This window comes from Galeopterus variegatus, unplaced genomic scaffold (genome assembly GCF_000696425.1).
Source record: "Galeopterus variegatus unplaced genomic scaffold, G_variegatus-3.0.2 Scaffold393, whole genome shotgun sequence".
In the NCBI taxonomy this organism is placed as follows: Eukaryota; Metazoa; Chordata; class Mammalia; order Dermoptera; family Cynocephalidae; genus Galeopterus; species Galeopterus variegatus.
This window is the reverse complement of record NW_007726504.1, coordinates 567,193-594,183: the sequence shown is the minus strand read 5'-3', so window position 1 is coordinate 594,183 and position 26,991 is coordinate 567,193. Positions and strand designations below refer to the sequence as shown.

The following is a 26,991-nucleotide window of genomic DNA, read 5'->3' as shown; positions in this document are numbered from 1 at the left end:
AAAAAGGCTCAAGAAGCTCTTGGAATTGTTTAAGGTTGAGTGAAGCTAAAATAAGAGTTCGCATTATAGCAGGGGCAGTGGCAGTTAAAAAGAGGAGGTGGATAAGGCAAAAGACATAGTAAAGAATGATAGCTCTGTGAGGGTGGGGATGGGGGTGATGGAGGGAGGATGACAGGTCGTACAAGTGTTTAGAACAGGTTGAATTGAGATGACAGCAACCTATCTGGGGGAAAGTGGCCACCAGCTGTTTGAATGTGGGCTAGAAATTAGGAGAGACAAAGCAGAAATACAGATTTGAGTCATTCACATTGAGGCGATGGTTGAAGTGGTGTATGCTTCAACCATCGTGCTTCATGGTAAATGAAGTCTCTGAAAGAGGAGGAGAAATGTTGCCTCTTCAAGGCTACCCACAGAGTAGAGACTCAGAGGGGAATACAGTATTCAGAAAGAGAAGCAGCAAGATCCCATGAGCATTGTCTGCTATTGATGATATATTTCTAATGGACAGGATCCATCTTGTACATCATATAGGAATTTTCATAGAATTAAGTATATATGTTTTCAATTATTTCATAAACCACGGTCTTTTTTAGTTTCAGAAACCTCAGGCAGTTCCTTATACAAATGACATAATTTTATAACTTTTAAACTGTATTTTTTTAAATTTATTGAATAATCAGCTGAACGTTTGTCAAATTTTATGACAAGCTTGTCAAATATGTTAAAATCAATTCTTGAATCTTGCTTTGGGTGAGTTTTTCAGAATCCTTTGAAGTATGCATATCAGTTGAACGTCTGAAATGGATTCATAGTAAAATGTTAATGACCTCATTGTCTGTAGTTTAGCCTTAGAAGAGTAGTATTAGGACATGGAGTACTTGCCAGCCACTTGAAAGCATTATTTCAGCTAATGTGATTTATATTCTGAAATATGAGCCAGACTGATAAAATTGAATGACCTGCCTTATAGCTTCAGAACTGTAGTTGAGATTAGCTCTCAAGTTTTTGGAGGCATCGGTATGCAGCTTGCTAAGGTGTATTTTTTTTTTTTTCACATTTGTGTTAGGGTAGTAAATTATCACGAAAACTGAAAACAATCACATTAAATTCAGTTTATTTGTTTAGAGTAGATACTTTAATTCCTAAATTTGTAAGCTGTGACAAGTTATAAACTGAAAGTATCTACCTCAAAAGTCTGTCTCAACAATATCTTCGTATTTGTCATAAAATTGAATTGGAGGTAAGGAGGCATATATATTAGGTAGTACTTCACTACACAAATTAACAAGTTGTGCATTTGAGATTATTTTAGCTTCAGCCTGGCAGGTTACCAAACGCTTACATCATCCTGTAATAATTGTCTGGTACAGACTCCTGACTTTACTCTAAGAAATACTGTGTTTTTAGATCCCCTTCACTCTTGTAATTTGATTTTCATGGGTTACTATGGTACGATAGCTGAAAAGCGTCATAGACTCCACATGGGAAAATAGTATTTGTGGTTCTTGATGATGCGTTCCTCTAAAGTATATATTTGCATCACCTTATAATGTCTTTGAGAGGAAATATTGTTTTATCCTTCAGATTTGAGTGCAAATCAAGTAAATAAGAATCTTCTAAGTATTATCAGAGAGATGCAGAGCACATATTCATGACATTATATATTAAGAGAAACATTGTTGGGCCAGCCCCGTAGCTCACTCGGGAGAGTGTGGTGCTTGAGGCCGCGGGTTCAGATCCTATATCGGGATGGCTGGTGCGCTCACTGGCTGAGCGTGGTGCGACCACACCGTGCCAATGGTTCGATCCCCTTGCTGGTTGAAAAAAAAAGAGAGAGAGAAACATTGTTAATCTAACATTCTCATATTGTTATGTAATATGGAGTTTCAATTAAACCTTCCTACTTTTGAATAAAATTATTTAATAAACATTTTGTATCCTCCAGATGTCTGGCTTAGCAATTAGTTCTGCCCAGCTCATGGATGAGCTCTACTCCACAGGGGATAGCCTAGTGAAGAGGTTGTGTTTTTTAACAGCACTGCTTTCTGAAGCTTAACAGGATGCAGGAAATTGCTCTGTGGGGTGTGGAAAGGAGATTCAGCCCAGATTCAATACATACCCCTTCAAGATAATAGAAGCAGAATGCAGGAAATAGCCTTATATAGCCTCATAAGGTTAACTGAAATACTAGCGTCAACAGCAAAATTAAATCACAGAAATGAATTAAAGCTGCTAGGCCAGTTGGTAACCAGTTTTAGAGAAAGCAAGAGGAATTAGGTGAAAGTAAGGGGGAAAAAATCACATTGATCATCTGGAGCCCTGAAATTCTGAATGATAACTGCTGGTGAGAGAGAGGCCAGTCCCTAACGACCAAACCTCACCTCTCTTTTCTTTGTCCCATGGTATTCAGATACCAAAATTGAAAATGTAGTGGTTAGAATCCAACAGAGTTGAACATATCACATGACAAAACATTAACTTTTAGTTTCTCATATAAATAATTTACCTAAATAACATCATTTCAAACTCTAAGTATATCATAAGAAGATAGATATATTGAAATCCAGTTTCTTCAGCAGGTTATCTTTACGAACTCTCTTGTTCTTTTTCTTCCTAGTCATATTGTTTTTTGTTTTATGATTCATATATCTATCAGTTGACCCTGTTCATTATATAATGTTTCTGAAAGTGCTTTATAAACTGCCAAGTACTATACAAACTTTAAATGGTTTTATTATAGAATTAAAAATGATCTGGGCCGGCTTGGGAGCGCGGTGGCGCTCCCGCCGAGGGTTCGGATCCCACATACAGACCGGCCGCTCACTGGCTGAGCGAGGTGCGGGCGTGACACTGAGGGTTGCGATCCGTTGCCGGTCACGAAAAAAGACAAAAAGTAAAAAAAAAAAAAGATCTGATAAACCAATAAAAAGTTCCTAAAGTGAAAAATATGTGCGTTTCATCATTGTATTTTTGTCATTAATCTGGTGCAGTTCTTTGGGGCCAATGATTTCACTTCTCGGTGTGAAATTATTAGGAAGAATTTTAGGCCAATGTTAAGCACACAGCAGACACTCAGTTTGGGTTAGTCCTTGTATGTATGTTAACACCGATTGTGTGTGTGTGTGTGTATTTGTAACATCTACTCTAGTGTCTACTTATTTTTGGTGGATTCTCAAGGTTTTTTTTTCTTTATACTGAAAGGAAAGGAACAGAACAAATATAACAACCCTTTCCTTCTGATAGTCCTTGGAGGCATAGATTCTCCAGGCATATCTTCCCTGGCATTCCTTACTCACTTTATTTTCATGCTTTAGCATATAATTTTTCTCACATTGATCTATAATGCCTGCCTTCTCTTTTCTTCTGTCATTCTTCTGTCTGTCAAACTGCCAGTAGTTAATCCCACAAAGGCTTCCCTAATTAAGCCCACATGCCTACAGTCAGTGCTTTGCTTTCTATTTCCTTGTAAATTTTGTGTGGTTACCCTTAGTTGTGTTTCTTTTGCCCATATCTTCAGTATAATTTTGGCATATCTAAGCCTGTATGGTATGTGCCTCTTCTTGCCAATTAGTTGTAAAACTACTTGAAACCATGCAGGATTTTTTTTTCTGTCTCCTTATACCCTCCCAACTGCACAGTGCTCTACACATATAGATGTTTTATAAATTTTTATTTCCAAATAGTAAAGGTAGTTCTATATTGTGTTTTAGATTGTTGCTACTACTGATGATGTGTGAATGCTGAGTCCCATGCAGAGTATTCAAGAGGCCTGTTCAGCCCTTCTGGAATTTTTAGTTCAGTTTTCTGAATATTTTGTTCTTGATCAGCTTTGTAATAAAAACTGAGTGGAATTCTTAAGCCAACAGGTTTATTTTATCCAGTGCTCTTAAATTAACATCTACTTACCATAATAGAGTAGACTTTGATAATAGAGACTATTCAAAATAGAGTAGTACAATACTCATGGCATTAAGTCCTCATTTATTACTAAAAGCAAACTTTACACATGGTAAACCTAAAGCTTTTTGTTTTGATTATAAAATTGGTGGGATCTTAAAAATATGGAATTAGAATACATTTTTTATGGGCAGTTAACACTATCTTAGATTTAGTAATTACATTTTCACAAGATATTTTTATAAATACGTCATATAGTTAATGTTTTTTATTTTCACTTTCTTTGTGATTTACTTAGAAATTGAAATATGCAGTATCTCTTTTATACATGAACATTATGTGTTCCTGTACGATTTGTTACTTAACTACTTTGTGTTATCACCATCATTGGACTATAAGCTGATGAATAGTAGCTATCTAGTAAGTTATGTTGCACCTAACAGAAAAACACTTCACACTTAAATAGTATAGTGGATTTATTAATGTATATGTAACTGAAAAGATCCAGAAGTAGTACAGACTACAAGCATGGTTTAATCAGGGCTTTTACTTCAATTCTTTGCTATTCTCCTTTGTGCATTAGCTTTTCCCTCATTCTGGCTTTCTTCTGAGTCTCCAAATGACTTCTCCCTTGCAAGCTTCTTTACCTACATTCTGACTGGTCATTCCTAGATCTTATCACTGTAGTGAGGGGTAGAATGCTTTATGTTCATTGCCTCTGACCTGAGTCAAATACCTGTCACCAAGCCAATCTGTGGCCAGGGTGGAGGGGCATTTGAAGTGGAGTCAGGCCCACCCAACACACATGGATGCTACACACAGGAAGAACTAGAATGACTATAGTACTCATGAAAACAGGGATGGTCTTGTACATTTATTTCATATCTCAACTGGTTCCCAAAAGTGCTATGTCCACAGAATATATATCGCAGCGTGCCTATGCCTTTATTTCATCTAACAGAGATAGGTGGTTCTATTAGGGGAAGTTAAAAGTAGGAATGGCATGATTAAAGTCAAATAAACTACAAATATTTAATAAGGACCTTAATGGAAGCAGTAGAAACAGGGCAGGTAGAAGTAGAGCCATGAGGAAGAAATACTTGGTGAAAACGAGGCATGAGAGCTGAGTGCTAAATAAGCTACAGTTAAGGAATCACCTTGATGCTTAATTCAGTACCCTAAACTTAGAAGCAATGCTTTTGTTGTCACAAGAATGAATAAGTAGGCTGGTCTTGGACATTTTCTTATATCTGTATTACCTCAGTACCCAGTATGAGATGCCCTGTTAGAAATGTGTATTGTGTTTTAATTATCTCTCAGCAGGTTTAAGCAGTAATGCTGGTAAACAAGTGGCTTTAGTCTTAAGCTTTATATGTACTTCAGATTTTTGTTGACTTTCTTTGGTTATTTTTAAAATATCCTAATACACATGGGTAGTCACTAGTGAATTTTGTTATAAAATTCATTTGTGATTCAGACTGAGGAAAACTTGCTTTGCATTTGGGCCATAGTATTTTAATAACTCTTTTCATGTTAATGATATTTCATTTTTCCAGGGAATGGATTCGTAAACTCAAGAGCTTCTCCAAATATGATTGGAACTCCTGGTGCAAATAGTTTAGGCAAAGTCATGCCTACAAAGTCTCCCCCTCCACCAGGTGGTGGCAATCTTGGAATGAACAGTCGAAAACCAGATCTTCGAGTTGTCATCCCCCCTTCAAGCAAGGGAATGATGCCTCCACTGGTAAACTGAATCTTTCTTCACCTTCATTCTTGTAAAACACGTATTGTATACATAGTCTATATCTTCCTTTGGAATGTTCTTTACCTCCTTAGAATCCATACCTTTTCCTAATGAATATTTCTACTGAAAACTAGCATTCCAAGGGACAAGTCTATTTTAAATGCACAAAAATCAGATTATGGAAAAATAAAAAATAAATCTGTGTAATGGTTATTTAAAATTAAAGCTATATATGGAGAGGTTATTATGCTTAGTTTTAATTTTACCAGGCCAGAATCTTTGCTTAGAGATTTCAATCCCAAATTTATAAATTAAACATGACATTTCTTCTCTGTATTTTGCATACTTTCAGTAATCTGTTACACATGCTTTTCTGTGAGAGAAACACCAAATTATTTATTAGAAAATTGTACATACCAAAGAGAACTATCATAGATAGGGAAGAATGTATACAAACTTGAATGAGTTATTCTCCAAGTAATTTTCTCTGCTTTTTTCGTCTCAAATAACCTTTCTATTTAACTTTATAAAGGAATGCAGTTACCCTCAACTCCATCCCTTAATGAGTTGTAGCCTCATTTGCTTTTGAATACTAAGTCTGTGTTTATGAAGAATAAGAGAATGTTTATCCCTCTTAGCCTCTTTTAGAAAAAATTGGAATATATAGGCAAATTTTAAAACCATTCTTAGTTTAGCAGCTGTTTGACTGCTAGCACACTAAGTGAGATATGCTGGGTGTTGTTGCTACTATGCAGCTGCTAAACTTGGTATTTGACTTTTTGCTAAGTGAAAGTGATGCTGTCAGGCTTAGATAATAATTCTACATTTGTATAATGCTTTATAGATTCTAAAACATCTTCATATATGCACTGTCTCATTTGATTTTCGGTTAGAATGTGATCATGTCTGTGTAGAGATGAGAACACTGAGCTAAAGGTTATTACTTGTTCAAGATATTACACAATAGAGACAGGACAAAATCCCTTTAAGTTTTATACTCTGGGTCAAAAAACAAAGAAGTACTTTTTCATTCAGAGATACAAAAAGCTGGAAACTGTGTTGCTCCCAATGTTACAATGAAAAAACTTGAACATACAGCAAATTCACAGTTTTTATTGAACTCATTGTAGTGCTGAGATTTCAGGGCAACCAACTGACCGAGATGCTAAGGAGATACTATGGGGAGAGATGACATTTGAGCACTCGACAAGACACAGCAAGACATAGGTGGTAAAAGTTAAGTTAGGACTATTGGTGAATTGCCACAAACTAAGTGCACACTGGCAGGAGCATGTGAAACTCCTGTGGGCCACAGTATAGTGCAAGTCCATGTTGTCTTGTAGGCTTTTTTTCTATAAACCACACTGGATGCTCACAGAAAAGACTGGGAATGTCCTCAAAAATTCTTCTTTGTGGTACACAACTGGGAGAGGGGAAGAGTAGCCACTGCAGTAGGGGCAAAAAGTTTTATCTGGATCTTTTGCTCCTTTCTTTTATATGGAACAAAAGCCCTAATCTGTGAGATATGAGCAACAAACACTGTCACTCTTAGGGCACTGGTGAAATCTCATTTTATCTAGGGAAATGGAAAAGGAAAAATATTTCAACCCACAGTGGTGGAGCCAGAAGACATGCTGGGTACAGAGCAATGCCGGGAGAGTGGGTGGCAGGATGACAGAGAAGGCCACAACCTAGGCACAGCACAAAGGGGAAGGTTTGAAACTGAGAATGGAGCCGTCATTGGGCAGGGGGAAGGGTGGTGGGATCCTGTCAAACCAATCCCCACACCCAAAAGGATATGAAGCCTTGGTAGGTACATTGAGATTAACCATAGCAACAATAAAGCTCAAACCCAGTCCAGTTTCTAATTAAATTAGCTCAAATCCTGCACTAAAGGCCTGGCAGGAAGAAAGACCTATAGGTTGAGTCAGTAGGAATTATCCAAACTGAAATACAAAGTGAAAGAAGAATCAAAACAAAACAAAAAAACAGAATGAAGCATCCAAGAGCTGTGGGACATTATCAAATGGTGTAACATATTTGTAATTGGAATTCTAACAAGAGAAAAGAAAACAGAACAAGAGTAATATTATAAGAAATAATAACCAACACCAAGTAGGATAAATACTATCACCAACACACACATCCCCCACACACCCACACACCCACACTCAGATTGCTAAAAGCAAAAGACAGAAGAAAAATCTTAAAGACAGCCAGAGAAAAGAGACACATTACATACAGAAGAACAAAGATAAGAATTAATGCCAGACTTCTCTTCAGAAACTATAGAAGCTAGAAAACAATGGAGTAACATATTTAATGTGCTGATATTAAAAAAACAAAATTCTCAACGTAGAATTCTGTACCCAGAAAAAATATCTTTCAAAAATGAAGAAGAAATAAAGAGTTTCTCAAACAAAAATTATGGGAATTTATTGCCAGCAGACTTCCTCTACAAGAAATGTTAAAAGAAGTCCTTCAGCAGAAGGAATATATGATCCCAGCAAAAACTTGACTTTACACGAAGGAATGAAGAACGTTGGAAATGGAATAAGTGAGAATATAATAAAATTCATTTTTCTCTACATTTTACAAATTTTAGAACAGTTTTAGATTTATAGAAAGATTGCAAAGATAGCATAGAATATTCCCATATACCCTATACCAGTTTCTCTTAACATCATATATTAGTATATACATTTGTTATAACTAGTGAACCAATATTGGTACATTATAATTAACTAAAGTTCATACTTTATTCAGATTTCCTCAGTTTTTAACCTCATGTCTTTTTCTGTTCCAGGATCCAGGATACCACATAACATTTAGTAATCTCCGTAGAGTCCTCTTGGCTGTGAGAGTTTCTAAGACTTTCCTTGCTTTAGTGACCTTTAAAGTTTTGAGTAGTACTGCTCAGGTATTTTGTAGAACGTCCCTCAGTTGGAATTTGTCAGATGTTTTTCTCATGACCACACTGGGGTTATTAGTTTGAGGCAGGAAGGTCATAAAATTAAAGTGCCATTTTCATCACATCATATCAAGGGTGCACACTATCAACATGACTATTTATTACTGATGTTAACTTGGTCACCTGGCTAATGTAGTGTTTCACAGATTTCTCTATAAAGTTACTCTTTTTTGCCTTTCCATACTGTAGTCTTTGGAAGGAAATCACTATACATAACCCACACTTAAGGAGCAGGGAGTTAAAGCATCATATCCTTGAGGGAAGATTATCTACATGAATTATTTTGGAGTTCTTCTGCACAGAAAATTTATCCGTTTTCTCTCATTTATTTAATCATTTACTTAATCATTTATTTATAAAAATATAGACTCATGGGCATTTATTTTACACTTTGGGTTGTAATGCAATGTGACATTTTACTGTTGCTCAGCTTGTTCCAGCTTTAGCTTTTGAGGGCTATTCATTTGGTTCCTGTGTCCCTTTGACATACCTTTATCCTTGTGGGTTTCTTTGGAGGGAGCACTTCTTTATTTTGTGGCACAACCATGTTCTCCAAGTTCATCTTATGGATTTCCCACTGTAGTTCTAGAATTAGGTATTTCTCCAAGGAATTCCTTTTATTGGAAAATGGTATTAGAAAACAAGATATGGGTGTTTTCCCTCTTTTTAATTGCTCCACAAGATAACTGACTGTATAAAACAAAAATAGTGGCACTGTATTTTATGCCCATAGCACATGTAAAAATAAAATACATGACAACAAAGGATAGGAGGGAGGAATTAAAATATACTGTTGTAGGTTCCTATTGTACACATAATATAATATTTGAAGGTCAACTCTGAGTAACTAAAGGTGTATATTGTAAACCCTAGTGCAACTCAGAAAAAAATTTTTAAAGGAGTGTGAATACTAACTCAATAGAGGAAATAAAATGGAATCATAAAAAATACTGTAATAGCCTAAGAAATGGAAAAAAAGAGAAAAACAAAGAACAGATGGAACAAATAAAAAATAGCAAAATGGTGGATTTTAATCCAACCATATAAGTAATCACATTGAATGTGGTCAGAACACATCGATTAAGACAAATTATCAGATTTGTTTTAAAACAAAAACCAGCAAGCCCAAGAAATATGCCATCTACAAGAAACATGCTTTAAATAAAAAGACATAGATAAAAGAATGGAGAAAAATATACCATGCAAACACAATCAAAAGAAAGCTGAAGTAGAAATACTAATTTCAGACAACATAGACTTCACAGCAAGGAATATTGTCAGGGACATTACAATGTCCATTTTCTAAGAAATAACTATCTTTAGTGTATGTGCACCTAAGGCCTTCAAAATACATAAAGTGGCTTCACCCAGAAGCAGGCAAGAAACAGAGCACACCCAGGGTCCTAGGCAGGAGCCTAGGACAGCCCCCTCAGCCCAGAAGCAGGCAAGAAACAGTGTGTCCAGGGTCCTAGGCAGGAGCTGAGAACAGCATCCCCTGCTAGGAAGCAGGCAAGGAGCACACTGAAAACACCACTTCCACGCAGGTGGCCCACCACAGCCGCAACTGCCGAAAAAGTGGTTCAATACCACAGCAGAAGCCACAGCCACCATGCAGGTGGCGAGCCAGACACTCACTTGCATTGACACACAAGGACAGTCACCAGCCTTGGAGACCAGATAAAGAAGAGGATGTCTCTCTCCTCAAAGCCCACTCCAGAGCAATAGAAGCAGCAGCTGCTCTACCAGATAACCAGGCATCAACGTAGAGATACTAGAAATACAAAAACCCAAGAAAATATGACACCACCAAAAGAATACGCATAACAGTGTTACCGCCCATAATGTAAGTTTCTATTTTAAGGCTGTGTCTCAGACATTAATAAACTCTATTTAAAAAGGGAAAATGAATAATTAATGTTAAAATGTGTTCCTTAAATATTTAGTTATTCCCATTAGTATTCTTAAGATTTTCATATCATCACTGTTTCAGGAAATAATGACATTCAATAAAATTGTGAAAAATGTCACTTTTAAATTGAAAGTTATTTTTAAAATATCGTATAACTTCGTATAATGTATGCCCTTGAAATGACTGAAAAGGAATTCCAAGCAACAATCTTAAGGAAACTCACTGAAATATGGGAAGACTCAGCCAACATAATGAAACAAGAAAAAAAATCAGGATATGAAGGAAAAAAATTACAAAGAGATTAATACCGTAAAAAAGAATGTAGCAGAACTCACAGAACTGAAAGATTAACCCAGTGAAACAGAAAACACAACCAATAGCTTAAGCCGCAGGCTAGAACAAGCAGAAGAAAGAATTTTTGATCTTGAAGATAATCTTTTCAAAATAACCCTGGCAGACAAGAAAAAGGAAAAAAGAATTTTAAAAGTGAAGAAAACCTAAGAGAGCTAGCAGATAAACCTTAAGCATACATTTGAATCATGGGTGTTCCAGAAGGGGTAGAGAATGGAAAAGGTTTGGAAAACCTATTCAACGAAACAATAATGGAAAACTTCCCAGGTACATGGAGAGACATGGACCTTCAGATCCAGGAGGCTCAAAAGATCTCCAAACAGATTCAACCCAAAAGGATCCTCTCAAAGAGACAGTATAGTCAAACTGGTAAAGCTCAAAGACAGAGAAAATCTTTAAAAAAGCAAGAGAAAAGCATCAAATCACTTATAATGGAGCCCCTATTATAATCAAACTGGCAAAGCTCAAAGACAAAGAGAGAATCTTAAAAGAAGCAAGAGAAAATCAAGTCACTTACAAGGGAGCCCCTATCAGACTAACAGCACAGTTCTCAGCAGAGATTTGACAGGCCAGAAGAAATTGGGATGATATATTCAAAGTACTAAAAGAAAAAAGCTGCAGGCCAAGAATACCATACCCAGCAAGGCTATCCTTCAGAAATGATGGGAAAATAGTGTATTTTCCAGACAAACAAAAACTGCAGTTCACCACCACAAGATCAGCCCTGCAAGAAATCCTCAAGGAAGTCCTGTATCTGGAATCCAAAAAAAAAAAAAAATAATCACTACCATGAATATACAAGAAAGAACAAAACCCACTGGTAGAACAAAATGCAAATGAGAAAGAGAAAGAAAGTGAATCTTACCACCACAAGAAACCATAGTGACGATGTTATAATACCCCAGCTTTATTTCTGATTTTAGTGGTTTTGGTCTTCTCTCTTGTTTTCTTGGTCAGTCTAGGTAAAGGTTCGCAAATTTTGTTGATCTTTTTAAAGAATCAACTTTGGGTTTTGTTGATTTTCTTTATTGTCTTTTAATTCCCTATTTCATATATTTCTGTTGTAATCTTTGTTATTGCCTACTCATATTTGCCTTTGGTTTAGTTTGCTCTTCTTCTGTTTTCTTAAGGTAGAAGTTTACTGATGTACAAGGAATCTCTATTATTTCTACTAACTGTATGGAAATCTACAATTATTTCAATAAATATTTTAGTTAAAAAATAAAAATACATAAAGCAAAACTGATAGAACTAAATGGTGAAGTAGAAAAATCTACAGTTGTAGTTGGAGACTTCAACCCCCCTTCTCAGTAATTGATATAAGTAGACAGAAGAATCAGTAAGGATCTAGATGGTCTGAGCAACACTCAACCAATCTGACTTAAGAGCTGTTTATAGAACAGTGGCAGAACACACGTTTTTCTCAAGTGCACATGAAACAGTCACCAAAATGGACCATATTCTGTACCATAAAACAAACCTCAGCAAATTTCAAAGAATTGAAATCATACAGATTATTCTTTGACTGTAATGAAATCAAACTAGAAATCAGTAACAGAAAGACAATAGGAAAATCTCCATATATTTAGAAATCAAACACACTTTTAAATAACCCATAGGCCAAGAAGAAATCTCAAGGAAATTTAAAAACACATATAGCTGATTGGAAATGAAAATACTATTTATCAAAATTTGGGGAACCAGCTAGAGTTGTGCTATGGGGAAATTTATACTACTAACTGTTGATATTAGAAGAGAAGAAAGGTCCCAAATCAGTAAACCTTAGCTTTTACCTTAAACTTGAGAAAGAAGAGCAAACTTAATCCAAAGTAAGTAGAAGAAAGGAAAAAAATAAAGAACAGAAGTTAATGAAGTATAAAACAGAAAACAGTAGAGAAACTCAAATCAAAAACTTTTTTCTTTTTAAGATCCATAAAATTGATAGTCCTCTAGCTAAACTGACCAAAGAAAACCGAAAGACCCAGGTTATCAATATTAAGAATGAAGAAGCATATTGCCCAAAAGACACTAAAAGATAAGAGAATATTACAAACAGTTCTACTCCAATAGATTTGGTAGTTTAGATGAAATGGGCAAATTCTTTCAAAGGTACAAACTATCAAAGGATTACTAGTAACTCACTGAAGAAGAAATAGTTAACCCATATAGTAAATATCTATTAAAGAAATTGAATTCCTAGTTTAAAAATCTTCCAAAAAAGAAAACTCAAAGCCAGATGATTTCATTGGCAAATTCTACCAAACATTTAAGGAAGAAACAATCAAATTATATATGATCTCTTTCAGAAAAATAATACAAGATTAGGGAACACTTCCCAACTCATTTTATTACACCAGCATTACCCTAATACGAAACCAGAATAAGGCATTACAAGAAAAAAAAAAAATCTTCAAACCAGTGTCCCTCATGAACTCTAGTCATAAAAATCCTCAACATATTAGTAAATAAATTCAGCAATATATAAAAAGGATAATATTGCAAGACCAAGTGGGTTTCATCCCAGGAATGCAAGGCTGATTGTACGTTTGAAAATTCATCAATAAAATTCACCATGTTAACAGAATTCAACATTTATTCATGATCTGTATGCTGAAATCTACAAATACTGGTGAAAGAAATCAAAGATGACCTAGCTGAACAGAGAGATACATCATATTAATGAATTTGAAGACTCAATATTGTCAAGATGTCACTGCTTCCAAGATTGATCTGTAGCTTTTCAGTCAAAATCATAGCAAGCTTTTTTGTAGATAATAATAAGCCAATATTAAAATATATATGGAAAGACAAAGAAACTACAGTAGCCAAAACAATTTTGAGATTATTTATATGAAAACTATATTTGTAAATGATAAACATATAAAATTGTTATTTCAAATTCTTCTGTTTATTAACAAATGTTTGAGTTCCTGTTGTTTCCTAACACTGTGCTATCTACTGTGGGAAATGAAACAATTTCTGCCTGCCCAAGTAGCACAGAATCTAAAGAAGTAAATGAACCTATGTGACCAGGTGAGGTAGTGACAGGAGAATTAAGATGTAAGTACAGAGTTAGTTTTCTCAAGATACCAAGTATAAACTGGTATAGTGACGAGGATCCCCTTTTAAATATTGTCACAGCATTCTGTGTGTAGGAGAGGCCAGCGTAAGAGCAGACTGAGTTAGGAGGGGGAGGGTGTCTTTAAATCCTGGCCATAGAGAATTTAAAAGACTTTTTCCAGTCTTTTGAAAAATTAAGTATAGAGACAATAAGTAATTTATATTTCTATTTGTTGTGTCTATAATCATCTCTTTAGAATTCCAAACAACTGCTAAGGTCCAAATAACATGTTTTTCTATAGAAATATTTTGTTTGTGAGTACCAACAGTCTTAGTAACTCTCTTATCCCTCTTATGTGCTGAGTGCAGTCGGAGGAAGAGGAATTGGAGTTGGTGAGTGTGGTTTTCTGCTTGAAGAGAGTTGAAAAGGATGTAGAAAGTACTAATTATCTTAAATGTTTTTATCTAACCAGTGTTTCTTTTGTTACACAATTTTTTATTATTAAATACTGTGCAAACACTTTGAATAACTAAAGCAATTACTGGTGCTACAGACTCTGGTTTTTCTATTTATAATTGTATATGTTGAGCCATTTTATTTGTTGGAGGAAACTTTGGAATACAGCCCTTAAAAGCAGGAACTGTCCATGAGCATAGGACACTTGTTAAAGATTTTTTTTTTTTTTTGGTAAGGAAAGATATAAAATACCTTATACAGCTTTCCAAATTTAAAATATTTTTAGAAAATGAATTCACTTTCAAAGCTCCTCAGATTGTAACACACGGTCGTGTGTTATTTCTTTCAAACAGATTACATCATTTTTGGTGAGGTCACCTTTTTCAGGGTTGGAATTATTTCATCCTGCATGAGGACAATCTTTTGAGCCACAAGGGGGTTCCCTGTTTACTAAAAGGAATGTCTATAATTGAACATAGACAAATTTACTTTTCTGTCAAGAGATATTCTGTTCTTAAAAGCAGCTGTTATCTTTTTTTCCAAAACAAATATTTTCTATTGGCTTTTCCTCTAGAAAATAAAAGACTAAAAATAACTTGCAGTTGATCTATTTCTGCTTGAGGAACTAAAACCCAGCCCTCACAGAAGCACTCATGAGTTCAAAGTCAGTCTCTAATTAGATAAAACTTGAAACTGTTCAGTTTTTAGCATGGACATGAGTTGAGAGTGCATGAAAGCATGGGGGAGAAAGGCATCTGCTGGTTTTATTACATTTCATTATTGTACATTTGTGTGTGCTGGTTTGTTTTGCACAGTGTTTTCTTTTCAAATGCTGTTGTCTGTACTATATCCTTAAAATATGAGATTGTTCTTTAATGAGCTTTGTGATTGCTCTCACAATTTTGGATGTGGTTTTGTATTGGTTAACTGAAATATACTAGTGAGCTGTAAATGTGACGTTGAATAATATTATGAATATCTTTTGGAGAAATACTTTATTTAGTGATACCTTCATCATTAGCAAATGGAAGTTTATAATTCAAGCTAAAATAATTCATCTTAGATTAGACCTCACTGTTTACCGTTAACTTGTGAATGCTTCCATGAATTCTCTAGTGTTGTGTTGCCCTCTAGTGGTTCTGAAAGTCACTTCCTCTTACAGAACTCCATTCCATTGAGATTAGGAGTTTTGATGGGTAGAACTGTGATATATTGGAGTCTCATCATTACCTCCGTCTTTGAGGACACACCAAAAGATTGCCATGGATTTGAAGCTATGGAGTGGGTAGAATCCAGGCCAAACCATTAGTTCCAAACCAAATATGAAAGAGTAAATTAAGTCTGAAGTAGATCCCTCTCAGAAAGTCATTAAAATTATTAACTTGATGCTGAGACTAAAATATATTCCCAATTGTCATACATTGACTTTCCACATTCCTTAAAGAATACCTATAATTACAGAATCTCAGAGATAAATTTCTAGGTCTCTGAAGACTTTAAAACCTAGAAATCATAAAAATAAATATTTGTAACTCAGAAACAGATACATGACTGAAAACTCTAAACAGCCATTTATATTCTTTAAAACTTAAGCTAATTCAGACCCTAAAACTTAATCAATTAAGAATGCAGAACTTTATGTGTCAGAACCAAAATATGACCAGAAACACAATCCTTTAGAACTTAGAAAGTTGTTCAAATTTGTTTGAGTTCTAAAATACAGTCATGGATGGTTCTGATCCAAAGTGAGGATAGGCAGGTGTCCTGGCCCTGTGCTAAAGATTGTTATAGTGAGAGCCAGGCTGCAGAGAGTTGTTTAGAAGCCTTGCAATTCTTCTACAACTTACTTCGCAACAGCTACAACAGAATAGGTATGGATTAAAAAGAATAAATATATTTATCTTTTTTTTTTTTTTACCAGCTATATAGAAATTTGGGGACAAAGGATTTCTTGAAACAATAACTTTAGGATTCTATCTTACACTTGTGTAATACTTCAGTTACCTGTTCTCACAGTAGCACTGCAAGGCAGGCAGGACAAAGATTGCTGTCTTCTCTACTTGGCAAATGAAGAGTTTCAGAGAGGTTAAATGGGTTTCCCAGTGCTTTGAAAATGGTGATTCTGGGACAAAAACTCAGGCAGTACATCTACATAGTGCACAGTCTATAAGCACTAATCTGAGAACTGGATCCTCATCAAATGATCACTTTTCAGGTATTTAGATCTAGCCAGAGGCCGCCTTCTCATGTGCCCTTCTGAAAATGGTAATAGAGAAAACTGAATCCCATTGTGACTCTTTATAATCTCAACGGACTGAATTTTACATTTATTAAATTTATTAAACGTAAGTTGGGCTTAGACCCCGACTGTCACCCAGCAGGCTCTAACTTCTTCATTTATAAAATATGCAATTTGGAGTTGTGCTTTGGCCTTCTTGCATGCTAGCAACGTGAGGTCCATTCTGTTCTCTGATTCTTGATTTTGAAGAAACTTTACTTTCAGCCAGTATGGTGAGAAACTGGTTCTGTCATACTCCTGCACATAGAGGACAATGACTGTCTTAAACTAACTTGATTATTTAATAGTAGACTTTTTTATTCATTCCCAGTGTAACGGTTAGGATGCTACATAGGTGCAGTCAGTCAGTAAGCATTTAATATTGCTCCATCTGCAGCCCCACCAGCGTTTATTTTATTCAAATGTCTCTACTCAAAGCCTCATCTGTCAGAAGGCTGGGAGACTGCAAAGGGATACATATCTGAATTTGCTTTTAAAAAATAGGTCAACTGCAGGATCAGAGGGAAGGAAATCAATACAGGCTGCACTCAAGCCATGAATTCAAACCATGTTAACATGTGAATGCTGCAAAAAACAGCAGTTTTGATTCCTATACTCATGGACATATAATCCCTCTATATACAAATGACCTTTGCTATTATATCAGGTATTTAAAACCTGCACATATTTCACTAAGGATAGCCTGACAGTATTTCTGGTGGCATCAAGTCCTCACTTATGCTAACACATAACAGTGTTACCGCCCATAATGTAAGTTTCTATTTTAAGGCTGTGTCTCAGACATTAATAAACTCTATTTAAAAAGGGAAAATGAATAATTAATGTTAAAATGTGTTCCTTAAATATTTAGTTATTCCCATTAGTATTCTTAAGATTTTCATATCATCACTGTTTCAGGAAATAATGACATTCAATAAAATTGTGAAAAATGTCACTTTTAAATTGAAAGTTATTTTTAAAATACTAACTCTGAACATAAATACCACATAAAAACACTTTGTCTTATTTCTGATCTCTCACAGAATACCCAAAGGATAAGCAGTTCTCAAGCCACTCAACCTCTTGCTACCCCGGTTGTGTCTGTGACCACCCCAAGCTTGCCTCCACAGGGACTCGTGTACTCAGCAATGCCAACCGCCTACAACACTGGTGAGCCTGCCCTGGTGCCTTGAGTGGATTTTATTTCTCTCTGTTTTGTGATCAACATGTGCTTTTGTGATTTTTTTTTAAAAGTACATTTATTAAAGTAAATTATTTCTAGTTTTTTAGATTCAAATTTGGATATATTGTAAAAACATGCTAACCTTGAAAAAAATTACAAAACACACACTAGTAGTAGAATGAGTTGAATAAGTTATTTCTGTTTCTCCATTATGAACTTTTACTTACCTCAACAAAAAACAAGTAGCTGCTATCAAAATTGTTGCATGCATGAAGCAAGGAGGGCAGTAGCCTCTTACTTGGGTATCTTCTAGGTAGTTTCTGACTACACAGTACCTTACTCTTCCAGGCTTTTGAAATAAGATGTTTGTGTTTATACTGTGTTAACCTGCTTTGGGAAAGACCATGAATCCCTTTGGTCCTGAGACTCGGGGATGTGGCAGGTGTTTGGCTGTGTCAGGCAGGCTGTTTTTCTCCCTGTAATGACTAGTTTGGTCTATGTCATTTGTGCCTGAGGGGCAAAACAGGGACCTTTCTCATTTCTCCTCAGAGCCAGTCACTCTTTGCCTCTGAGATGAGCTTTTCACTCAGTTGTGTTTCTTTAGACATTTCATCTTAAGATACCCTAATTTGGGAGTGTATTAGGAAAGCTTAAGAATACTAAACTGGAGGGTGCTTTTAGTCATGAGGGCTGTATGGAGAATCATGGTGTGGGGCAGGTTTTGTTTAGTTTGCCATTTTAAGGAGGGGCAGAAAACACATGTGGTTTCACTTTCTCACCAGCTGAGCCAAATACTTGATGCGTCAAAGGAAGAAGGAAAGAAGGCAGTAGTTAAATTATACTTTGCCAATAATTCAGAGACTGTAGTGCAGAGAAGTTATTCTTTTTGATTCTCATAAGTAGACTGTGGTAATAAAGATCATCTAATTTTAGACTTCAGGGTAAATGCTTTGGCACAGTGCTTTCAAACTGCTGTCTGGAGCACCCCAATTGATACATTTGATTGCCACTTTAATTCCAAGTAGTTCTTTTAAAGCAGAAACATCTTTAAAAGGTATTATTGAAAAAGAAAGCCTCTTAGGAAATGTCCATTACTTTTTCCAACAATCAATATGAAAAAATTACCCAAATCCATCAACTGCAAACTAGCCTGTGGTCTGTGAATTGTAGCTTATTATCTGTGTCTTGCACAGAGCAAGGTTTCAGAGTAAAGCCTGGGATTATGCATTCATAGAAATTCTGTTTCAATGCATTAATCATCTGCCATAAAAGAGACACTTTTCTAGGGACATATCTTTTCTCCTAAATTTATTCTAGATAAGGAGACAGGACACACCAAAGTTGTTAACCATGGAGGTCAAGTCCTGGGTTGTTGCAGTTACCAGTTTCTATTCTCAGACCTGAGAAGGTGGGGAAAGAGCGGTAGGCTAGAATGTTCAGAGGAGTATTGGCTGAGAAGATGGAGCATGAACTGGGTGTCAAAGTTAGATTGCGGTTTACTGAGCATTTCATTATAGATTTTTCAATATACTTAGAAATTTCACTTTTCTTATTTTTATAAATGCATTGGATTAGAAAGAATTTATTTTTTAAGTCTAGAAGGAATTACCAAAACATAAAAATGGAGTTAGGTGCTCTCAAAACTGTTAGTCACTTGACTTCAGTCTCATTCCATCTTTTGACTGACTGTCTTTGCTCTCTTTTTCAGAACACCTGAAAAAGGTTTCTGTTTGTGTGTACCATATTATCTTTTTTTTTTTTTTGTCCTTTTTGAGACCGGCCGCACAGTGCTCAGCCAGTGAGTGCTGTGAGCGCACTGGTCATCCCTATATAGGATCCGAACCCACAGCGGGAGCGCTACTGCGCTCCCAGCACCGCACTCTCCCGAGTGCGCCACGGGCTCGGCCCTAAACATCTCTCTTGAGACATGAGAAAGAAGTTAAAAGTAGAAGAGTTTTTACCACCTCTCTTTAGAACTAAATGGAAAAGGCAGATGTTAATGATGAGCTAAAATAACTCTGTGTGAGTGATAACTAATGTCCTAAGTCTTGGTCAGTGATTATGGCTGAAGCAGTCATATAAAATGAGCTGTGTCATACTCTTGTGACACAGAGTTTTTCCATGAACTCTAAATTATTTTGCATGATGTCAAGGAGCTGTGATAGTCCCAATACTTTAAATAAATGCAATTAATTGTGTAGTGATGTATTTAATGTCTGTGCCACTAAGCTTGACACCCCATAAGAAGGGATTCTGTGTCTTTCCTGCCTCCCTGCCTCTCCCCCCTGCCCCGCCCCCTGTGCTTTATCAAGACTTGCTGATTCAGACTCAGACTGGGTGAGCTCAAGTGTAGAAACACTTGTTCCAGAGGGTTGGGGCACGTGTGTTTATTGAAAATAACAATTGTAGGGCCGGCTCGGTGGCGCACTCGGTGGAGTGCGGCGGTGCTCCCGCCGAGGGTTCGGATCCCATATAGAGACCGGTCCGCTCACTGGTTGAGCATGGTGCGGGCGCGACACCAAGGGTTGCGATCCCGTTGCCAGTCACGAAAAAAGACAAGGAAAAAAAAAGAAAATAACAATTGTACAGGAACATCCTTTAGTGGTGACCTTTTATTATTTAAATAATCCCAGACAATTAACTATAACTAGATTCTATAAACCTCCCAAAAGAAAAAATTCTATGGGTTTTAGACCCATAAGTGCATTGTTTTGTTGTGAAATACCTGGCTTCTCACAACCTGGGAGATTTTGCAGCTGCTGTTTGAAAAATAAACTCGGCACAGTCCTTCCATCGCACACAGAGCGATCTTGTCTTCCTTTGTAGATTATTCACTGACCAGCGCTGACCTGTCAGCCCTGCAAGGCTTCAACTCTCCAGGAATGCTGTCTCTGGGACAGGTGTCGGCATGGCAGCAACACCATCTGGGACAAGCAGCCCTCAGCTCTCTTGTGTGAGTAACTAGAAATTTTCCCCAAATCTTTATTCCTGGCCTGCACACACTCTTTTTCTATCAGTTACAAGTCTTTTGCTTTGTGAGTAATCCTGCAATGATTCTTCTTTAGGTGGAGACAAATGTTGGGAGAAAATATTTTCTTTAGGGCTGGCCCGGTGGTGCACTGCTACAGTGCGCTGCTTAGGAGCGTGGTGGCGCTCCCGCCGAGGGTTCGGATCCCACATACAGACCGGTTCCCGCTCATTGGCTGAGCAGGTGCGGGCGCAGCACCGAGGGTTGCGATTCCGTTGCTGGTCCCGGTCCGGTACGGGCGTGACACTGAGGGTTGCGATCCGTTGCCGGACACGAAAAAAAGACAAAAAGGAAAAAAAAAAAGAAAGAAAGAAAATATTTTCTTTACATGGCTCTAGATGATTGCTTGGATACTGAGCAAACTAGGCATTCCTTGAATGGATTCAGGGAGCAAGGCTTCTCTTATGGGTATATACTGAGAGAGAGAGAGAGAGAGAGACTCAACTAGGATCTAAGGGGGTTCCAGAGCACAGATGTCACCCACATGCACCCCTCTTCTACGTACTGACCAGTGATTAAGCCACCCACCCCCACCCCTACGTCCCGACACCTGTCTTTGATTCCACTGCTTGAGGAAAGGCAGCTTGAAGTCATTCAGGTTCAACTACCACCCTTCCCTTTTTTTGCTTTGGTAAATATCTGTAGACAAGGAGAACAGGAAGATGATCTGTACTTTTGTTTTCTCTCTGGATCAAAGGGCAGGAAAAGAGGGGAGGGGATTGGATATCTTATAAATCAGGCTCCATAGGGTTTGTGTGGTTGATCCCAGCCCAATCACACACTGTACTCATTCACAAAGAGAACGTTCTTTATGGGCAGGGTGTGAGGATATAAGCAGAGAGGATATACGGTGATGCCCAGATGACAGCAGGCATCCCTGAGCAACAGGGAGAAGAAACAGGGCCTTTGTAGAACTGGGATGACAGTAGGCCCATGGAGCAGGTAGAGGAGAGCATCCCAGAAGAGGGGACAATATAGCAGACCGTGCTGCCTCCATGAGGGCTGGCAGCCTCGCCCCTGCAGTAGGGACACCCCAGCCGCCTGTCCAGAAAGTCCCCAGAGAATCTGGGTTCAGTTGGTTTGCTGTTTTTCCCTCCTGCATTCTGAAATAACTTCACAATGCTCATTGTTATCAGTAGTCTTCTTGGGAATTATGTCATGAAAAAAGGAACAGTATCTCAGCCTACACAGGGTTTGGCCCTTAGGCCTGTCCTGAGCATTCTAAGTGAACATATTAAAAATAGCCTTGGAAAAGGAAGTAGAAAAGGCTCAAAGCTCAGGCCTGTATACTGTACTACTTTAAGCAAGTTCCTTAGCCTTTCTGAGACTGTATCATCATCTGGAACGTAAGGATGACACAGTTTACTTCATAGAGTTGTTTTGAGAATAGATGAGATGATGTGCCTATCACAGGGCCAGAGCAGAGATGATACTGAAGAAGAGATAGCAGAATTCAAGTGGCCACGTTGTTCTTTTTGGTCCATGCACAGAATTAGACATGACACTGTTTTGGATACTTGAGCTGAAAAAGTACCATGGTTGTGGGTAGAATTAAGTAACAACATAAGGACTCAACTGTACTGTTTTCTTTCTTCCCAGGGAGATGTGATTCCTTTTGTGACAAGCACTGAAGGAAACCACCAAAACCAGTCTTGGGGAATTTGACAAGATTTTAGGCTGTGGGCTTTTCTCAGTCAGGTGGTGTCCATAATATCATTCCAGTTATGCAGATCCACTCACAAACCTTCTAACATCTCTCTTTTTTCTTTCAGCTCTGGAGGCCAGTTATCTCAGGGTTCAAATTTATCCATTAATACCAACCAAAACATCAACATTAAGTCAGAACCAATTTCACCTCCCCGGGATCGAATGACCCCATCAGGCTTCCAGCAGCAGCCTCAGCAGCAGCCGCCACCACAAGCCCCTCAGCCTCAGCCTCAGCCCCGGCAAGAAATGGGGCGTTCCCCTGTGGACAGTCTGAGCAGCTCTAGTAGCTCCTATGATGGAAGTGACCGGGAGGATCCACGGGGTGACTTCCATTCTCCAATTGTGCTTGGCCGACCCCCAAATACTGAGGACAGAGAAAGCCCTTCTGTAAAGCGAATGAGGATGGACGCATGGGTGACCTAAGGCTTCCAGGCTGATGTTTGTACTTTGTGTTACTGCAGTGAACTGCCCTACATATCTAAATTGGTAAATAAGGACATGAGTTAAATATATTTATATGTACATACATACATATATATCCCTTTACATATATATGTATGTGGGTGTGAGTGTGTGTGTACGTGTGGGTGTGTGTTGCATACACAGAATCAGGCACTTACCTGCAAAATCCTCATAGGTCTGCAGATGTGCATCCCATGGCAGACAAGGCACCCTGTAGGCACAGAGCAGTCTGGCACTTCCTTGGACTACTTGTTTCATAAGATAACCAGTTTTTGCAAAAGAAATGTCTACCCATATATAATTCTCCCACACTAGCTTGCAGAAACCTAGAGGGCCCCTTACTTGTTTTATTTAACTGTGCAGTGACTGTAGTTACTTAAGAAAAATGCTTTGTAGAACAGAGCAGTAGAAAAGCAGGAACCAAGAAAGCAATACTGTACATAAAATGTCATTTATATTAATTACCCAACCTGGCATGGGTCTCTTTTGCAAAGGGGTGCATGGGAAAGGGCTGTTGATATTAAAAAGCAAACAAAAAAAACCCAAAATAAAACATAAAAGCCCCACACATAATGTTTTGCACGTGCAAAAATGTATTGGGTTAAAGAAGTGATCTTTAGCTAATAAAAACGAGAGAATAGAAAGCATGAGATATTCATAAAATACTAGCCTAGAAATATAGAGCATTAACAAAGTAAAATTAATATATTAAGTTATAATTGGAATATGTCAGAAGTTTCTTTTTACATTCATATCTTAAAAATTAAACTGATTTTAGCTCATGTATATTTTATATGAAAGAAAACACCCTTATGAATTGATGACTATATATAAAATTATATTCACTACTTTTGACACATTCTGCTATGAATTATTTATATAAGCCAAAGCTATATGTTGTAACTTTTTTTTTTAGAGAATAGCTTTATCTTGTTTTAACTTTTTAGTTTTATTTTAAGAGGGGAAAAAACAAAAATATCTTGCAAGCAGAAACTTGGAAAAAAAAAGCCATGAACACTTATTATTCTATATATAAATTAAAAGTTGAGCCAAACTGTTTGTGTATATAGCATCTTAAATATATTATCACCTTTGATGTAAGTACCTATGTATTGTTTGGTCACCAGATTAAAAAGTATATTTTTGTGGATTGCCGCCAATTTGGGGGAAAAGGCGAGGTCCTTATTAAGTAGAGTACTCACTGTTTAATATTTACTATTTTGTTAAATATACTGTACTTTGGATTTTAATTGTTAGCCCAGTTTTTTCAGAGGATTGTATAACGGGGTTTCTCCCCTCACTGGTGGTGAACGTGTGATGTTACATTGTAATCTTTGTGCTGTATGGGTTGAGCATCATTATATATTTTACGTGTGTACATAAATAGCAAAGTGGCAAAAAAATTGGTGTTAAGTTCATCCTGCATAAATATAAAATGTGTTGTAACAGATTTTATAAGGCATTATTTAAAACTTGCCTTTTGTGAGGAAAAAAATGTAGTAGAAAAAGCTGACCTAATTTAATTAATATTAGAGAAAATGGCAAAATAGTAGATGAGCACAAAGGTTTTATAAGTGGTAAATGATTAGGGAAAAATATTTGTGGGGGAAAGGATCTTTTTTCCTTGACCCTCTAAAAATAGAAAGATGCATGTGGTTGTAAAATACTACTATTATCAACAATTCTGTGCATTGAAATGACACTTTGATGTGAGGGGAGAAATTCTCTTATGGTGCAGATACTTGGCATGACTCTTGCCATCCTAATTGAAATTAGTGCCACCCTCAGCTTGGATTTTGAACAAGGCCTTATTACAAGACGACAACTAATTGGTGATAGCAAGTTCATCTGTTTACTGGGTTTGTGCCATGAATAAAATTCAAAGTCCTGTATATCTTTCATCATAGATTTTTAAATACTAATTTTCCTGAGAAAAAAGTAAGGGTTTAAAAATTGGCTGCTCTTCTGTATTTTAAACTTAATATTGAGCAGCTACCTACAGTTTTTACTTACATTTTATTTTTCCCCCTAAGTTTCTTTTGACATTTTCCTTATCTGCTAGTTGTGACAAATCATCAGCCAGATTTTCTGACTGACATATAGGTATTAGGTGCAGGATAAACCTGTGGCATGCACAGGCTGCAAAATTCCTTTTTAATGGAAGTGTGGGTAGTAACTTTTGATAGAGGCCAAAAAAGGGAGGGTGATATGCTGTCTCTTCACACTATCAACATTTGGCTCTTATTCAGAAAGGATTAATTTTTCTTTAAAAATGTACTTATTTTACTGAACTACTTACAGGCACATTTCTTCATAAAGTCACACCTGATCAAAAAAAGACAGTCTCCCAACACTGAACTTCCAAGATAATCCTTACCACTTTGTAAACCATTTATAGCTTTGAAAGTGTTAAGTGATTCCTTCATTATTTATGCATGTTCATGAACTTCTGCTGTACATTGGAATAGGAGTTAACACATTCACATTTACTGTCTATTTTCTTGTGTGCCTTATGAGATGGCTTTTCTGACTGTATCTCAATAGTCTTTCTTTCTATGCAGGTTTATAATCAGTACAACTACTGTTTTCTAAAATGATATTACACAAGGCTCGGAGTTTGTATTTAAATTACACTGACCAAGTAACAATGTATTCCGTTTTCAGGAACTGAATATTTGACTGTTAACCTTTTTGCCATATGCCCAGTGTGATTTGGGGCATATGGACTTGACAGACATCCCTCACCCAGACATCCATGCGTGAACACATCCACATCCACGTCTCTTGGTGGAAACCAACCTAGAGTGAGGAAGACACTAATGGTGTTGCTTTAGAACCAACATTTTTTACGCTTTTGGACTCAGCGTGTTTTGTATAAGACACCATCACAGAAAAATTTTACCCCTTCAGAAGTATTTTATTACTAAAAAATAAAATCAAAAAAAGTTAAGAGTAAATTGCACTGATTAAAGTGCAGTTCCCAATAGCTGCACTTCCTTCAGCACTCTGACTGGCACTACACTGAGTGCAAGTCACCACTGTGTGTACACAGATGATTCCAATCGAAACTCCATCTTTTGAGCCCTAATTATGTCCATTGTGTTTTAGGCTAAATCAGGGGTTTTTTCTAAAAGAACAATACATGTTTTGCCATTTCCTTTAACTATAAGGACAGCTAATGATGCATTAACATAATTTCTGTATTAACCATCATGCGCACAAGAAATACATAGTAAATAAGGAACCTGAAGACTCCTGGCATTGGATCATAAGAAATTAGATGATTAGAATGTGAAAAAGATTTTACAAATGTAAAACTTTTATTTCTCTGTAGAAACTTTCTTCACTTTGCTGTGCAAGAAGACACTGCTTTGCTATATTTAAAATGGCTTTTTTAAAAGAGATTTATGTATTTGGTAAATGTTTGTAGTCAACAGTTCACACAAGAAGCTGTACACGGTTTAATCATGTAAAACCGTTTGGCGGCACAAGCTGGACTTTGTTGCCATCCTTGAGATGAACCTTTTAAGAAAAATAAGTTAATCTCAATTTTTCCCTGAATGTGTTGTTTTTTCTTCATTATACAATAAATATTATAGTGAACTTTTTATCAAATGGTTAAGACAATGCTAGAGATTGTTGTAAACTATTTGTCTCCTGCACTCACTCCAGTAAAGACGGACTGGCTCTTACTGTGCATCCAGACTCTGTCATGTTTGCCTGGGGAAACTAAAGCGCTGGCTGCCACCAGGCATCCCCTTCCCCAGAAGCCCTCTCCTTTAGCCTTCCTTTCACAAAGGCCTTTTCACCTGCACATCTCCTTCCTTATGCTGGGACATGGCCAAGGAGACCATCTAGCGCCCCACCAGCCTCACCTCTGTTGGCTCCTGGGCAGCCCTGGGCCCTGCAGGGTGCGGTCTCCACCACCATTCAGCGTGGCTGTT

General features: G+C 37.0%; 1 protein-coding gene across 7 annotated transcripts in view; it reads left to right on the top strand.

Moving 5' to 3' along the window:
* MEF2A (myocyte enhancer factor 2A) overlaps positions 1-26,744 on the top strand; it is an 83,300-nt gene extending 56,556 nt beyond the window's left edge. For 3 of the 7 annotated variants that reach the window (XM_008568283.1, XM_008568284.1, XM_008568288.1), the window contains 5 exons: positions 5,454-5,641; positions 14,302-14,325; positions 17,711-17,837; positions 20,677-20,803; positions 22,651-26,744. In XM_008568283.1, the coding sequence (XP_008566505.1) occupies positions 5,454-5,641; positions 14,302-14,325; positions 17,711-17,837; positions 20,677-20,803; positions 22,651-23,008 (824 nt within the window). In that variant the 3' untranslated portion in view covers positions 23,009-26,744. The remainder of the gene's footprint in view (positions 1-5,453; positions 5,642-14,301; positions 14,326-17,710; positions 17,838-20,676; positions 20,804-22,650) is intronic. The other 4 variants (XM_008568287.1, XM_008568286.1, XM_008568282.1 and 1 more) reach the window with 3 other exon arrangements.
* The last annotated feature ends 247 nt before the right edge of the window (positions 26,745-26,991 follow it).